This window comes from Prunus dulcis, chromosome 6, assembly GCF_902201215.1.
Source record: "Prunus dulcis chromosome 6, ALMONDv2, whole genome shotgun sequence".
NCBI classification, from domain to species: Eukaryota; Viridiplantae; Streptophyta; class Magnoliopsida; order Rosales; family Rosaceae; genus Prunus; species Prunus dulcis.
The window spans coordinates 6,705,713-6,722,741 of NC_047655.1; the positions used below are offsets into that span (position 1 = coordinate 6,705,713).

At 35.9% G+C, this 17,029-nt stretch overlaps 1 protein-coding gene across 3 annotated transcripts; it reads left to right on the forward strand.

Moving 5' to 3' along the window:
* The first annotated feature begins 990 nt into the window (after positions 1–990).
* LOC117630871 (tRNA ligase 1) lies at positions 991–16,598 on the forward strand. 3 transcript variants are annotated; one of them, XM_034363701.1, is made up of 27 exons: positions 999–1,433; positions 2,094–2,576; positions 2,848–2,898; positions 3,154–3,236; positions 3,700–3,799; positions 4,041–4,119; positions 4,598–4,721; positions 4,825–4,931; positions 5,621–5,749; positions 7,517–7,581; positions 7,700–7,867; positions 8,191–8,351; positions 8,471–8,502; positions 8,969–9,138; positions 9,705–9,784; positions 10,727–10,792; positions 10,890–11,179; positions 11,458–11,565; positions 12,324–12,421; positions 12,925–12,985; positions 13,139–13,215; positions 13,310–13,381; positions 13,481–13,557; positions 14,152–14,232; positions 14,637–14,739; positions 14,899–15,057; positions 15,938–16,598. In XM_034363701.1, the coding sequence occupies exons 1-27, from the start codon at positions 1,233–1,235 to the stop codon at positions 16,325–16,327; spliced, it is 3,615 nt and encodes a 1,204-aa protein (XP_034219592.1). In that variant the 5' UTR covers positions 999–1,232; the 3' UTR covers positions 16,328–16,598. The 3 variants fall into 3 exon arrangements, 2 of the variants coding, with proteins under 2 accessions (XP_034219592.1, XP_034219593.1); XR_004586264.1 differs by lacking the exons at positions 14,899–15,057; positions 15,938–16,598 and having other exon boundaries at positions 991–1,433; positions 14,117–14,232; positions 14,637–14,738; XM_034363702.1 differs by lacking the exons at positions 999–1,433; positions 3,154–3,236 and having other exon boundaries at positions 2,460–2,576.
* The last annotated feature ends 431 nt before the right edge of the window (positions 16,599–17,029 follow it).

A 17,029-nucleotide genomic window follows, 5' to 3' on the forward strand; every position in this document is an offset into this window, starting at 1 on the left:
TTCCCTCGTTATATCAAGTAGCAAGCAGATATATCTTTTTTCTTTATGGTTAGGGCTCCACTTTGGTATCCCATCTTGTCATCCACTTCCTTCATGTTAGTAAAAAATCTTGAATGTTTTTCTTCTCTTCCCATCCACACGTGTACTTTCCCTCTGTTGATGAATATTTCTTCTATTCTTTTCTTCATGCTTGCATCCTGAAGCTTATCAATATTTCATCACAAAGCTATGTTTGCATATAAATATTTTATTATATTGATTGTCTCATATGCTAGGTTTGCATATAATATTTTATTATATAATTTTTTGCCCTTAAACCCATTAATTTATTATTTAGGTACTGTTTCTTAACCCATAATTCGTTAGGTGAATAATTTTTTCATATAACATTCTCAATTTGATTACATCCCATATATTGGGCTAGGAGAATTGCGGGAATATAGACTCTTGTAAGTTGTAATCTGACCATTTCTGTTGATTTGTAAGTGTTTATGAAATATTATTGATGATTGAGTAATATTTATTTCTTTTGATAAGAATATGTTACTATGTGATTAGATTTTGATAAATAAAAATTTAAAAGGTGCATTGGATGCATTTTACCTATAAGCTATTATGAAAATATACACAATTAATAAGGATTTGTATCCAATTGTTTTTTTTTTCCCCAATTTTTTGTTCCATGTATGCCGACTAATTCATTCAACATAAAAGATAAATGTTATTTGTAAAATAAATTAAAAAAATAAGTATTTAAAAGTCTATAAAACTCTATGACAAAAGTATATGAAAGTTTGTCACTTAACTTTTTAAAGTAGGTAAAAGTCATTAAGAATTTGTCAACTCTAGGAAAGTCACTCACTTAAAAAATGTCTTTAAAAGTTAGAATTGGATACACCCCCTTAATTTTATTAAAATGGTTAACATAGAAGGGACAAGTGTCAAGAAAGTAGATAAGTAAGAGGGAGGTACAGGGAAAAGGAAAACAGGAAAATTGGACTATAGAGCACCTCTCTCTCCCCTGAACCCGGTCGCCGCTTGTTCCTACTTCCAAGGTTTATAACACACAAAACCCCAGTGCAGCAACCTCCAGAAACTGTTGACCAAAAAAAAAAAAAAAAAACCTCCCAGAACCCGCCGTGTGTCTCTTCCACTTGGTGACTCACCCACATTCTCTCTCTCTCATATAAAAATACAAGCGTAGAGGGTTGCACGTCGACAGTAGCGATTGAATGTGGGCGTCACAGAAAATCATCCATGCTCTCGCTCTCCCTCCTGCCTTCTCGTCTTCGTCTCCAGCCCTCGTTTCCGGAACCTTCCTCTTCCTCAGGTCCTCCTCTCCTTCGTACGCATACACAGCCAAACCTCGTTTTCTCTCGCTCTCTTTCTCCTCTTCCATTTCTCCCTCGCATTCAACCATGCCTTACAACCAGGTACCAATTTTTTTCTTCCAATTTTACGCTGTTTTTTTATTCTACCAGCGATCATTTTCTGTGTTTTCGAAGCTCGTTTGAGTTATGTTTGTTTATATAATGCGGAGCAATGTGATTTTAATTGATTGGTGATGGTTTCGCTTGTTGATCGTCGATCGTCGATCGTCGTCTCAGTGGTTTATTGTCCCAAAGTTTGGTTGGAAATCAATTAATTTCTATTTTCGATTTCAATTTAGTTTTAATTTTGAACGGTGTTGTTTTTGTAGATGATGATCGTTTGCTAATTATGGCTGAATTTAGCTTTGTAATTCCATGTGGTATTTAGGCACTGTATGGTTACTTCTTAATATGATGTTAGTTTCAGTGAAAACTAGGTTAGTTTCCCTATGTCAATATGAGGTAGTCTTGTATAGCCTAGTAGCATAGAAATTACATATGTATTCATGCATGTCTTTGTGTGGTGCACATGGGTGATGTGTGCATATCTTAATGTGCTCTGGTTGCAATTTAGAAGTTAAATTCACATTGCTCCGGATGAAGCCAAGAGCCTTACAGGCTTACTGCAATGTGATTAAGAGAGAGGATACTGTAATTTTGTTTACTTTAGTTCAGCTTTCCTAGAGTTAATGGTATGATTGAGATGTTTGGTCTGCTTTCCAGAGAAGGGGCGGGCTTAGAGAACAAAAGTGGACAGAAAAACAAAAGACTGACAGCCAACCAACCTCCACAGGGGATTCATCAGCAGCTGCTATGGAAGTTGCCACAAACAGAGTTGGTGGACTGAGTCTCAGTGGAAGCAGTGGGCAGACCAATGCTTCAGTTAAACCCATACAGTTTGGGAAGGTCCAGTCCGTAAATCAGGGTCCAGCCCAAGGTCAGAAAGGAATCTGGATTCCTAAATCATATTCGACAGTCAGTGGAGCTAAGACAATAGAAGTTGAAGCACCTGTTGATAAAAGTACAGTTGGAATCCCGGGCAATGGAGCTGGACAAGCAGCAGATAAAAAAACCAGTGTTGGTTTAAGTAAGTTGTTCAAGGGTGACCTGTTGGAAAATTTTACTGTGGACAACTCCACATATGCTCAGGTGCAAGTGCGCGCTACTTTCTATCCCAAATTTGAAAATGAGAAGTCAGATCAGGAGGTACATTTTTGTCTTCATGCTTTTCCAATTTCAAACTTTCCATCCAATTTGCGTCTCTTGTATGGGAATAACCATGCTTAAGGCTATCTCGAACAATGATGTCGTGTTCATTGGATCATCTCATATAGCCAAGAGAAACAAACAGCAATCTGGTCATCTTTTTATAGAATGATGTGATCCGATTGCTACTTGCCTTTACATAATGATTAGACTATCTATTTTTTCTTGGATCATACCTGAATGCTTGTCTGGTTAATCTGTCTTTGTTCAGATAAGGACAAGGATGATAGAGATGGTATCTAATGGCTTGGCTACCTTGGAGGTAAGGGGTTTTTATGAATTCTTTGTTTTACTTGCAAAAATTGCATTTCTTTCTTTTTGCATGGAAATTTCATCTGTTGGCTTTCATGTTAACAATAATTCTTGTTCTCTCCGAAGTGTTGGGGAGCCTCCAGTTGCTTATGCTTGCTTAAATTTACAGTTTTCTAGTTGATTCATCCTAATTTTGATGCCATTTTCCCTTTTTTTTTTTTTTTTTTAAATCTGAAGAATTTATTGATAATGATCTTTTTTGCAGGTTTCACTTAAACACTCTGGGTCTCTTTTTATGTACGCTGGTAATAAGGGTGGGGCATATGCCAAAAACAGCTTTGGGAATATGTACGCACGAGACGACCATTTCTTCCATCCTTTTTATTTTATTTTAATTGCTCAATCCAATCAATGAAAGAAAATATCAATGAATGGCCATGCATGTTGAACATCTTGGGGTTATGAGTGGTACACTTGTGTAGCCCATCCTTGTTGCTTGTTATTAGTAGCTGATTTTCTAACATATCTTGAAGAAGTGGGAATGATATGTGCAGTGCACAACAAAAGGGACATGAATTTCTTAAATATAATTGTTCTATTGCTTAATGTCCTCAAATTGGAGGTATACTTCAATTAATCTGATTACCGGGCAAGTTCTGGAACCACTTTGGGAGAACATTTCTGATTGATGGAAACATGTTCTTGAAATTTAATGTGCTGGTTGTATCCATTATATATGTATTTCTTGCTTGCTCTGTACTCATTTATATAGGTTCATCATGGTTTGCTGAATATTCTATTTCTACTACAGATATACTGCTGTAGGTGTATTTGTTCTTGGACGGATGTTTCAGGAGGCATGGGGACGTGAAGCAGCAAAAATGCAAGCAGAGTTCAATGATTTTCTTGAGGTGCTGTCCACATGAGAAACCTGATCATAAAGAAAACTGAACTCCATTAAAAGCTATCAAATTCTTCCTCTATGTGCTTTGTTTAGTCAAATCTAAGGCTGCTTTTGATAGTTCCTAATCAAATTTTATTCTCAAATTCTGTTTATTTAATAACTTAGTCACCAATTATTATGCTTAAATAACTCTTTGCTCCCTTCCCCTGCCTTCTGGAATCTAACTTTTTTGTTGGTCACTCTTTCAGAGGAACCGTGTGTGCATATCAATGGAACTCGTAACTGCTGTTCTAGGAGACCACGGACAGCGCCCTAAGGAAGATTTCGGTATTGAGTCATTTAATTAATTCATTTTCCTTTGGTTTTGTTAAAGTACTCTGTAAAGTCAGCATAGAGTTGCCCTCCCCTGGCTCTGCCACTGCATTGTATAATTTGAACTGGTTTACAGATGTACCTTTATTTTGGGGCTAGAGGAGATAATTTTTCTTAATTTTATTTGAGATTTTCACTTAGTATAAATTGTCCTTTATCATCATCTTCATCATTGTCATTGTTATCACTTTTTTTCTTTGTAGACAACTTTACTTATACTTGGTATTTGACACTTAGATGCTGGTTTTTTTTTTTAAATTTATTTTTATAATGGGTTATTGCAATTTCCCTTTTGCAGCCCACTACTGTATCTTTTTGTCTTTCATTTCCATAAAGCATCTCTTGTTGCATATCTTCTTTTTTTTCCTTAGTTCTTGCAATGCAACATTCTTAGGAAGAACTTCTGCTTATGTGTTTTTTATTTATTAAACAGTTGTAGTGACAGCAGTCACAGATTTGGGCAATGGGAAGCCAAAGTTCTACGCAACCCCTGAGATAATTGCTTTCTGTAGAAAATGGCGTCTACCGACAAATCATGTATGGCTGTTCTCAACAAGGTGACGACCAACTATTTCCATTTTCATTATACAGGAATGATAAGATCATAATATCAAAATTGATTGGGTCCTGTTTAATCTTTTCCTTTGTTTGTAACTAAAGGAAAGCAGTGACATCATTTTTTGCTGCCTTTGATGCTCTCTGTGAAGAAGGAACTGCAACACCTGTATGCATAGCTCTTAATGAAATCGCAGATATATCTATACCTGGTAAACTCTTCAGTGCATTTGCTTTAATTTTGATATTCGCTACTGGTGATGCTTGTCAGCTTAACTTTCAGAAATGTTGCCTGTTAAACAACCTGTGTAGGATGAAGGGGAAGAATAAAGACACGAAGTGATAGAACCAAAAACATTGTGTCTATATTATAATACATCACAGTACTTATTTTTTGGACATGATCAATCCAATAACCTACGCCACAAATGATGTGGAACATGGAGGGAAGGGATAGAAAATTGTAACTCATAGGAGTTTATTGAATTCAAATGACCTAAGAAAAGCCGAGTCTGAAATTTGTACCAATACATGGTAAAAGGACTGTTGATCGATGAGCCTCTTGAAAGACCATCTACGTTTGGCCCTTTGGTACACCTTTGAAACACATATATCCATGTATTCTTAGCCTTTCAAGCCTATTGCAGGTCACTTGGCAAAGAGGCTTTTAAAAAAATTATTGGGAACATAGATACTGTTGCTAAAATTAAAATAAACTCAATAAAGAATGTGGCACATTTTTTCATGGTTTGCTCAATGGATGGTTGTGCATCACAAAGGTGCTCAATTAATCAGATCTGCCATTTTCTTTTGTGTTTATATTTTCGTGTTATCCTTAGTTGGACACTGGTTTCAAGAGGTATTTGTGAGGTTTCCAACTCAATTGTAATTCTGTATGCAGGTTCAAAAGATCATGTAAAGGAACAGGGTGAAATCTTAGAGGGTATTGTTGCTCGTATTGTAAGCCAGGAGAGCTCAAAACACATGGAGAAAGTCCTGAACGATTTCCCTCCTCCACCAATGGATGGAGGTACGATGTTTCATTCTTTCGTCTTTTTTTTTTTTTTTTTTTTTTGGGATTATAGATCACATCAACATGGAATTTTTTTTTTTTTTTTTGGTCTTTTGGGTCTGGTCTTATTTTGATTCAGCCACAATGTTCACTCTTGAAATTTATTCAACTCTTGTCTCCCTTTCCATTTCTTGTGCCTAAATGAAATTTCGTCTGCTATCAGAAGGTAAAATGATAGGTTGACTATATAACCAAAGTTTTATTGAACCACATTAAAAGGTACATTCACAGTGGGCAAGCTGTCCACTTACAGTAACAAAAAGGTATAAACAGTCACTAATTTCTAACGGCCATACAGTATTGATGTGTTATACTCATATACTCAACACTGAAATTGAGAGAAGAACAGCCCTCAATCTGCAAAAATAGAAAATAAAAAAAGGTATGGCCCAAAACTCTGAAGAAAATAAGGCCCGCCTGATATCCAAAACCGGAATTTATCCCCCACTATATTCTTCAAAAATCCTTTTATTTTCCTCCAATTACAGCACACACTGCAACTCCATAAAATGTCTCACCCCACCAATATCAGCCAAATCCAAGTCTTTTAACTGTTGGATTATCACCATAATTATTTCAGTGTTTATAACATTTTGTTCATCTATTTATTTCATCACAATTAAATGTCTAAGTTGTTTTCAATTTGGCTGATATTTTTGCAAGGATATCCTTGATTAAGGAAATAAAAAGTAAACAGTCCTTATCATTGGAGCACATGGTAGGATTGTCTCCAGATGTGGTCTGCTCTTTTCTTCAAGAAGGCACCCTCTTAGAAGCTCCCTTGTGGCTTATTAATACTGCTTAAAATTACGTATGGGTATCTGTTCATTAGATTTGGACTAAAGCATTGGTTACAAAAACTAAATTTGCAATTTATAGGTTCAAACTATCATGGTAGAGTCAACACTTCGGGTTTGATTCAGGGGAGAGAAGACCTAATGTTTATCTCACCCATTGATGCATTCTTCATTATCTACTGCTTTAAAAATTGTGGTTGAGATTGTTTTGGGTAAGCATATCTAAGTTGTGTTTTAGAATGTTGTAGTTATAATGTAAGCATAAATCAAACTATTTGATATGAAGTTCAGCCTAGTCCCTTCTTGTATTTATCTCTTGAACTGAATAAGTAAAAAAACAAAAACAAAAAAAAACACAGCAACAGTTCCTTGTATTTATTCAAAATTTGCCTTATTAGAAGAATGAGGAATAAAGAGAGTCATAAACACGGGCAACAATTTACTGTTGGTTATAAACATGTAAGATAACATATTTCAAAATTTTGATCTGCTTGTGTGACATTGGAAGTGTTTTTGGGACTTGTAAAAGAACACTGATATGAGAAAAGTTGAGAAAGAATGGATATATTGGAACTAAGAGAAAGAAATTGATCAAGATATCCACTGATGGATCTCTTAAAATAAAATAGTTGAGATCCTTTCCTTTTTCTCTGGCTGTGTAATTGTGCTTGCATGTCAAACTGTTTTCACTAATCTAGTAGAGTCATGGACAAATATTTCTTTTTCATTTGATAATGCAAAAAAAACTTTAGTTTTGAACTGATGACATATATTCATGCTTGCCTGGACTTGAAAATCCATTTAAAGCTGAAGTTCTTCCCATTACCCTCCTTTTGAAGATAATTTTATTGACATATGAGAATGCTAGTCAATTTTGAATCTTTCTTTTTATTATTTAAAATCTTACCGTGTTTGATTTATTTTTCAGTTGGTCTTGATTTGGGACCTAGTGTAAGGGAGCTTTGTGCTGCAAATAGGTCGAGTGAAAAGCAGGTAATGGTTAATTCTTCGAATATGAGATTTCTTGTGCTCGGACTTTATCAACAAAAGTGGAAGGCAGATCCAATACTTTTTATTTTTATTTTTAATCTTTCTGAAAATCCTCATGCAGCAAATAAAAGCGATTCTTGAGGGTGTTGGCTCCTCTTTTTGCCCTGACCATTCAGACTGGCTTGGAACTGGAGCTGGTGATGCCCATTCCAGAAATGCAGATAATAAATTGGTGCTATCAAAACTTTTACAATCTCATGCTGCTGATTTTTCTACCACCAAATTGCAGGTCAGTCTAGTTTTCATTTCAAACTATATTCGTAAAACTTTACCTTCCATGAAATATAACTTCTGAAATCCAATCCATCTTAAATGCATGCATCGATTGGTCTACATGTTTTTGTAATGGTTTAGTACATATTGGCTTCATTCATGTTTCCACTGTGTAGACGTTCTCACTGTGTATCGTTCTTTTGCAAATAATTTTCTCCTTGACTCATTCAAATTATGAATTGCATGTGGAAAGTTCAATGGTTCTGTCATGTTTTTGGGCCTTTTTTTTATTCAGAGTGTTAGATTTGGTTCGGACTAATATTTTATTTGTTGAATCAGGAAATGATTCGTTTGATGAAAGAGAAACGTTATCCTGCTGCCTTTAAATGTTACTATAACTACCACAAAATTGATTCCATATCAAGTGACAACCTTTTCTATAAAATGGTCGTCCATGTCCATAGTGATTCCGCATTTCGACGTTACCAGAAAGAGATGAGGTATTGTTCAAACATCAAATTCACTCTCTAATCTCTATTATCTTATTTTTGAGTTTTTTATTATTATTTTGTTTTACATGTCGTGAATTCATTAAAGTAAAAGGTTTGGTGTATTTCAGGTCAAAGCCAGGATTGTGGCCTTTATATCGAGGTAAAAAAAAAAAAAAAAAACCTTTGCTGAATGAAATTTAAAACATCATGCTTATTACCAGTTAATTGTTATTTCTGTTCTGGGAAATGCACATTTTTGGTTATATCCTCAATAATGGTCATGTAAAGTATGCCCGTTGGGCATGGGGACGATGAATCTCATTTTGGTTAGCCTTTCAATCATTGTATTAACCTTCTCTTTGGTACAAATAAGGCATCAGGCCTGGTTTGAGGGAGGGTGAGAATCAAACTCTCATCGCAGGTTTGGTTTTAAGTATTTTACCACTGGAACTATAAGCCCATATAACATTCTATGAGCCTTTCTACAATGCATGTGTCTCTCTAATGAATAATGCACACATGTCATGCCTTAATATCTTCAAACCTGAAGAATATGTTTGCCTTATATTGTTTTTACTTCATTAAGTTGTTTATTTAAGTAACTGATGCACTTCATATTTATGTAGGTTTTTTTGTTGACATTAATTTATTCAAGGCAAGCAAGGAGAGAGCTGCTGAGATAGCAAAAGACAAAAGTAGCATTGTGGAAGATGTTAGCAGTGATATGCCCGGAAAATATGGATTGGCTGATGAAGATGCAAACTTAATGATAAAATTGAAATTTCTTACATATAAGGTATGCATTCATATCATAAAAGGAAGGTATTTACTCATAAAAATCTATTAAGGAAGCAAAATTAGTATGTTGGTTGTTCCCTTTTACATGTCAAATATTATTCTTGCTTAGAAGAATACTTGTGAAACATTTATGGCTGATAAATGTACCTTTCTATTGTTTGAAAATGGCTATGAAAGTGGTGCATTATAATAGTAGCAAGATAAAGATTATATCTTCTGGATTAGCAAGGTTAAAGTAGAATATATTGCAGCTACAGTATACTACAGACAATAATGAATTCTTATGGAAATTCAGTATGGTGAATGAATGAGCGAAGGGTAAATAGTTTCTTTATAGGAAGTGACTATTAAATTGAAGGAAAATACTAGTAGACCAGCTATATTTTAATATGTTAAATGGTAGGCTATTACCCGTTTTGTCTTCAAAGTGGGATTAAAAATGTAAACATGGGTGGATATAAAGTATAAAATTAGAAGTTGGCCCAGTATGTACCATTCAATGTTGGAATCTTCTTATGATGGTTCAAAGAATTAAACGTTGATTGTGCTTATCTTTCACTGCAGCTGCGAACCTTTTTGATTCGTAATGGTTTGTCAATTCTTTTTAAAGAAGGTCCAGCTGCTTATAAAGCCTATTACTTGAGGTGAGTTTCTGAGCTTATCTTACATGTTGTGTCTGAAACTTGAAATGAGGCATCTGGGGATTGGGGTACTGTATACTGTCATGTCTTTGGAAAATGATCAACTGGACATGTATAGGGGACAAATGCAAGTATAGTCTTTGGAACTTATATACTACGACTTAATCAAATTGAATATCCCAGAAAGTGGAAACTAACCTGCCAGATTCACATTTTTCGATGGCCAGGACAAATGCTCATGACCCTGTGAGGATGAGTAAACTCCAAAAACCTGTCGTCAGTTCTGATATTTTGACCAAAAAATTTATTGATTAGCAACAGCTCCTTGGAGCTTCTTGTCCAGAAGCAATACAGATCTGCCCTTTTTCTATGTGGTCTTTCCTCAGAACATAATATTTTTGGTAATTTATTGCAGACAGCATGACCAACTATGATCTCTCCTTCTACTTACCCAAAAAAAGACCACTCTTTCTAGACCTATGGACTAAAATCTTCATGTTCCACTCCGAACCCACTTTTTTCCTTCCTGATAGGACTTCTACTGTTGTAATTTCTCTATAAACTTAGCCATTAGTCACCGTTGTTTATTTATATTAAGTCTTCAAAGTTATTGAAGGACAAAATCTAGTACCTGCCAATTCATGAACATGATGGTTCACAGCATGGCTTAAAGATGTTACGTAAGATCTTTTTTTTTTGGTCGAAAAAGATGTTACATAAGATCTTGTTTGGTCGCAAAAAGATGTTACATAATTGGAGCTACATTTTTTTAAATCTAACGGGTATATGAGAAAACTGATGTTGTAAACTAGTATAGTGGTTATTTATTGCAATGAAAGAGACCCCGTAGTGCTTACCTTATTGCTAAAAAAATGCAATATTTCCATGCTAGTTCGGCGGAATCTTGTTTTATGAACTATTTTTCCATTGCCATTGTCATTATAGGCAAATGAAAGTATGGGGAACTTCAGCAGCAAAGCAGAGGGAACTCAGCAAGATGCTTGATGAATGGTGATTTTATATAACATTACTCTGTTCTTTTCTTGGTGCTTATGACTTTGTGATTTTGTTCTGCTCAGTTGCTAGAATTTTGCCGCTTCATGTTCAGGGCTGTGTATATACGAAGGAAATGTGGAAACAAACAGCTGTCGTCATCAGTGTACCTCAGTGAGGCTGAGCCTTTTCTTGAACAGTATGCAAAACGCAGTCCACAAAATCAGGCTCTCATAGGATCTGCTGGAAACTTAGTAAGGACTGAAGATTTCTTGGCCATTGTTGAGGGAGGAAGAAACGAAGAAGGTGATCTTGAGAGGGACCTGGAGGTTGCACCATCAAGCCCCCGTGCCTCAGCCAGGGACACCATTCCAAAGGCTGAGGGTCTGATTGTCTTCTTTCCTGGTAAAAATGTTGCCAAATTGACTGAGTTGTGGTTTTTAATTACAACATTGAGAAGTTCTCATGAATACAATACACAACATTGAATTGATATTTCTCTACTTATACATCATGGAACTTTTTCATTTCTTGAGAAGCCAATGTCTCCCATGGTTTTACATTGCACCCACCATTTCAGCTATGTTTCTTTTGCAGTGTGCCCTTATGAATTTGAATATCTTTTGATGGGGTATTTGGTCTATGCATGTCTTGATATTCCTTTCTTGGATTGGCATTTTCAGGACTACCTGGTTCTGCTAAGTCAGCACTATGCAAGGAACTACTAAATGCCCCAGAAGGAATGGGAGACGATCGGCCAATTCAAAGCCTGATGGGTGACCTTATCAAAGGTAATTGTATTCTCGAATAAATGTTGTAGGTTAATTACTGCTTGCTAAGCACTTGAAATTAGCATTTTTGAAGTTGGGGGATTCTAGCAGTTTCTTCATCATGCCATTATGCATTCATATCATAGATATCCTTCATCATCATGCTGACAGTGTTGGTATGTTTGTATGTATGAATCTGATCAGGTCATCATGGCTTCAGGTCAAAGTTATCCCTGATCATGGTGTTGATTAGTGTGTTTATCTGTCTCTATGTATGAATCATTCATGCTACTAGTTGAAATTTTTTGGAAGATTGCTAGAATGAAAGTCTGTTAATAATGTCAGTGATATATAGCCTGAAAGTTCGCTTCCAATTACTGCTATAATTCGAAACTTCTTCTAAGAGTTGTACATTGTAATAGCAAAACTTATGGATTTATGCAAATTATTGAAATATAGAATATGATTGGGCTTCGTGAAAATTTCAAAATATCTTAGAATTTGAGGCTTTCTTCTCAATTGCATGATCCATATTTTTATTACAAGTGTTGAGAGTATTGTCCCACATTGGGGATGGGAAACCTTGCAGAGTACTTGGAAAGATCTCTGGATTGCCCACCCATTTTCTCAGTATATTATCCTTGCCTTTATTTAGATAATTCTTTCTTTTCAGAATAAATCTGTTGGTATCTTATTGTCAGAATGATTTGTGAATTAGTATGCTAAAAGATTATTTGACTAGTTAACAGTAAGGTTATTTGTTTATTGTTTATAAGCAGGAAGATATTGGCAGAAGGTTGCCGATGAGCGCAGGAGAAAACCATATTCAATAATGCTTGCAGACAAGAATGCACCAAATGAAGAAGTATGGAGACAGGTAATCTTCTATTGGCATTCACTTTGCCATGATTCACTTCAAGGATTGTTCTACAATCCATTCGTGAGTATCCAGAAATTGTGTTCCATCTAGCCCATGTGGAGGCTGCTTTGTTGCCAAAGGTCCTAACCAAAGACTTTATTTCCCAATGCTAGTTACTTTCTAAAGGACTAATTGGTAAAAGTGGATTGCTTTTAGAACCCTAAAGATCCAGAAACTAAAATGGTACCCTAAAGGAACTGAAAGAACCTGTTGACCAACAAGATTGATGGCAACAGTTTCGTGGCAAAGTGTCCTCGTGAATTTAAGGCCAAGAACTCAATTGAGAGGACGCATTAGGAAAATTCTCTACATATGAACAATTTTTTTGGGGTAAATTAAAACAAAATGTCAGGAATTTTTATGTTTTCTATTTATAAGTTTCTCAAACCAAACTTTACTGTTTTGTACATGTCAGATTTACACCATTATTTTCCTCGTCTGTTTTTTTTCTTCTTTTCCAGATAGAAGACATGTGCCACAGCACCAGGGCCTCTGCAGTTCCAGTTGTTCCTGATTCTGAAGGTCCTGTTGCCCCTGATTCTGTTATTTGTTGGGTTCCAGTTCACTTTAGGATCACTACTGTCATCAAATAATGAATAGAATGTTCCTTGATTTGTGTAGGAAATGATGTTCAAGGCATTGTATGCTTTTACATTGTGGTCTTTAAATGTGCAGGAACTGATTCAAATCCGTTTTCGCTTGATGCATTAGCGGTTTTCATGTTTCGGGTGCTTCAACGTGCTAATCATCCGGTATGTATTTTATTTATACATTTTCCTTTTGTTCAAAAATATCATCAGACACCTCCACTTATTACCATGTTCCTAATACTTGTTATTTCTGAAGGGAAACCTTGACAAGGAATCTCCAAATGCTGGCTATGTGCTGCTAATGTTCTATCACCTTTATGAGGGCAAGGCATGACATGATTTGTGTATTTAAATTTTCTATTTCATGCTATATTGATGCACCTAAATTTGTTTCGTTTTTATGAATTTTTATTGTCTAAATTTTCAGAGTCGCCGGGAGTTTGACAGCGAATTAGTAGAGCGTTTTGGCTCACTTGTCAAGATGCCATTGCTGAAATCTGATAGGTAGTTTTTCTTTTTCTTTTTCAAAGAAAAACAAAAGGCTTGGTACCTCTCATGTTGGTTCATTTCTATTTTGAAAATGCACCTCGTATTATTTCATAATGATAAATATCAGGGGAAAACTGTTCATGATTCATCAAATCATTCACCAGTTAAGGTGGGTTTTTTTGCTAGGAGCACCCTTTTCGTTCCTTAATTCATGGGTGGGTGGATAGTGGTCGTGTTAAAAATTAAGGGGAATTCTCAGTTCGGTTGAGTAATTAATAATGAAAAATCTTTAATATATATATATATATATATATCACAACTTTTATTTACCAAAATTTTGAATTAAAAGATTGTGCTCTCACTGCTTAATGTGACTGTTTCAAAACTGTTATGGATAAAAGAAAAGATAATGCAATTGGTTTGTAGGATTGATTCCACAAAGCATAGGATGAGGTATATTTTCGTTTGTATTTAAGGCTTATATCTGTCCTCACTTGCCATGCAGTTACACTATTGTTATGGTTTGTTTGTGTAAAATATAAATCTTATATGTGTCCTCTTGCAATGCAATTAGGCTGATGTTATGGAGGTTTTATTTTGCGTACCCAGGAATCCATTGCCCGATCCTGTGAAGTCTATTATGGAGGAGGGAATAAATCTATACAAGCTTCACACTGCCAAACATGGAAGGTAATGCAACTGTATGCATGCTTTAGATCATGTTGGTGTGAACCAAGGCTTGTTCTTTCAATTCCTTGTTGGCTTTGAAATTTCATGATTGTAATAGATCCTCTATAATGAAACTCCTCTTTCCCCTTTTAATTGTAAAGAATAGAATGTTAATCTTTTTGTTGAGACTTACCAATGAAATTAGATTTTAGCACAACGGAGATTCTCTTTTGTTTTCATCTTACTTTCCCACTTAATTGACATTTCAACAAAACAGAGCTTTTAGCTGTCTTCTTAAACAGTACCATTTTAAACCCTTTTCAACAGTAGCATAGCTCTTATAATTTGGCTAGTCATTGATTAACCACTGTTGCTGCTGCTTTCGTGTGGTTGCCTTACCTGCTTGCTTGTAAACCTGTACTCAGATTGGAGTCGACAAAAGGAACCTATGCAAAGGAGTGGGCTAAATGGGAGAAACAGTTGCGGGATATTTTATTTGGCAATGCAGAGTATCTTAATTCTGTTCAGGTCGGCATCATTTTTTGTTTTTTTTTTCCTTTTTACCTTCTGAGCTGCTGATTCCGCATTTTCCTGTTCTATTACAGTGACAGTCACTGGAATTTGCTTGGTGAACCATAAATTTTCAGATATTTAAATGAACTCTCCATACAATCTTAATGTCCTCAGGTTCCCTTTGAGTCTGCTGTTAAGGATGTATCAGAACAGCTGAGAAAAATTGCACAAGGTGAGTACAAAACTCCAGATACTGGGAAGAAGAAGTTTGGGGCCATTGTTTTTGCTGCCGTTAGCTTGCCTGTTACGGAAATCAGTGATCTGCTTGATAATGTAAGTCAATGTTTGCTTTCTCATCTATTCTTACAAGTCCCTTTACTGGCAATATCATGTAGAACTTAATTAAAATCCACCAGATAATATAAGTGAATATTTGCCTTCTCATCTCTTCTTTATAATATGAACTAGAATCTAAGTTGCTTATTTTGTTTCATCTGACTTCTGATTAAATAAAATCCTTTTTTGGACAAACAAAATTCCAACCTGTATGATTTTTAAATTAGCCAATTAACTACGAAGTTTTGTTCCTAGTCACTGTTAAACGTCCTTGAGAAGCATATCTTTGATTCTGCAGCTAACAGATTTCTGGGCTAGGCATGTTTTGCTGTGTTTATTGCAATTTGGGCTTGGGTGACATTGTGTAAATTTTTTGTACTCGCCCAGGCCAAGAGGAACCTTCGATTCTGCTGCTCTGCTTTAGCCCTGAGAGAATATTGATTTTCTAATATCAAGTGAATACAGTGCTTATTAAGATTTATAATGGATGGCTATCATAGTCTGGTTTTAGTCTGCCACTGAGGCTGGTGCAGCCTCGTGTTTGTGGGCTGGATCTTTTCACTTGACTGCCATGTATGCCTGATTTCCTGCTGCTTGTATACAAAAAAAGAATTGGCAGTGCCTTAATTTTGGCCAAGAATGAAATGATAGACAAATATTCATCTGCATCTGCACTATACTTCTGGTTAATTAAAATGAAGGGTAACATCAGATTATATGCATTGCTTATTTCTGATCAAGTCGGATTCGGAGCGCAAATCCTTCTCACTCCAGAAGAGCATTGTTTTCTTTTTTTGGATTCTGAAATTTATACTACTGAATCGTGTGTATTTCATTCTTGAATTGTTTTCTTCATGCATGTATTCTGTTCATGCAGTTGGCTGCGAAAAATAGTGAAGCTGGAGCTTTCCTTAAAGAAAAGCATTTGGAGAATCTTAATAAGGCTCATGTTACCCTTGCACATAAGAGAAGTCACGGTGTTACTGCCATGGCTAGTTATGGCACCTTCCTCCACAAAACGGTCCCTGTGGATCTAACTAAGCTGTTCTTCTCGGATAAAATGGCTGCACTTGAAGCCAGCCTTGGCTCTGTTGAAGGAGAAAGAGTAGTATCGAAAAATGAGTGGCCACATGTTACCTTATGGACTGCAGAAGGGGTTGCAGCAAAGGAGGCCAATAAGTTACCCCAGTTGCATTCAGAGGGAAAGGCTACCTGTATTGCAATTGACCCACCTGCCACCATTGATGGCACGCTGGAATTTTTCTGAGGTTTCTATTCATTTTAGACGCGTGATGGACCAGACCAGGTCAGGTCAGATTGACCTCGTACAATTTCCTTTGATGATGCCAGTGTTCTATGAAGAGATAGCTTCACTGCTCAAATGAAGGAGAAAATTTTGTATGTCAGGAGGAGAAGGAAAATTTTGACGAGTTGATTCTATTGAGAAGTTTTGTGTATATAGGCAATTGAAGTTTTGAAATAGATTTTGGAAAGAAAAAAAAAATTGAAATAGAGTAAAGGTCTCTCTCTCTCTCTCTTTCTCTCTCTCTCTCAGGATGGGAATTCGGTACCCATGATAGTGGTGGTGATGGTGATGGTGATCGTTGGTGGTACCCAGTGCTCACCCCAACACACTAGCCATTATTGCTTATTCGTGCAAAACAAGTTTATTTCTGTTTGGTTAACCAAAATAAGTATATTCTTGTTTTAGCAAAATTTAAACACAAACTTAATGATGAAATATTACAATTTGGTTAACCAAAATAAGTATATTCTAGTTTTAGCAAAATTTAAGCTCAAACTGTATGATGAAATATTAGAATAAACACTTCGAAGTTGGGGAAAGTATGGACTGCTAATTGGTGATTGAATCAAGAATTTGTGAAAGTTTTAGGGGTTCGATCAGTAACGGCACGACTGGCAGGGAAGCCCCCTCAGCTGTGGGTTCGAGTAGATTGGAGATACGAGG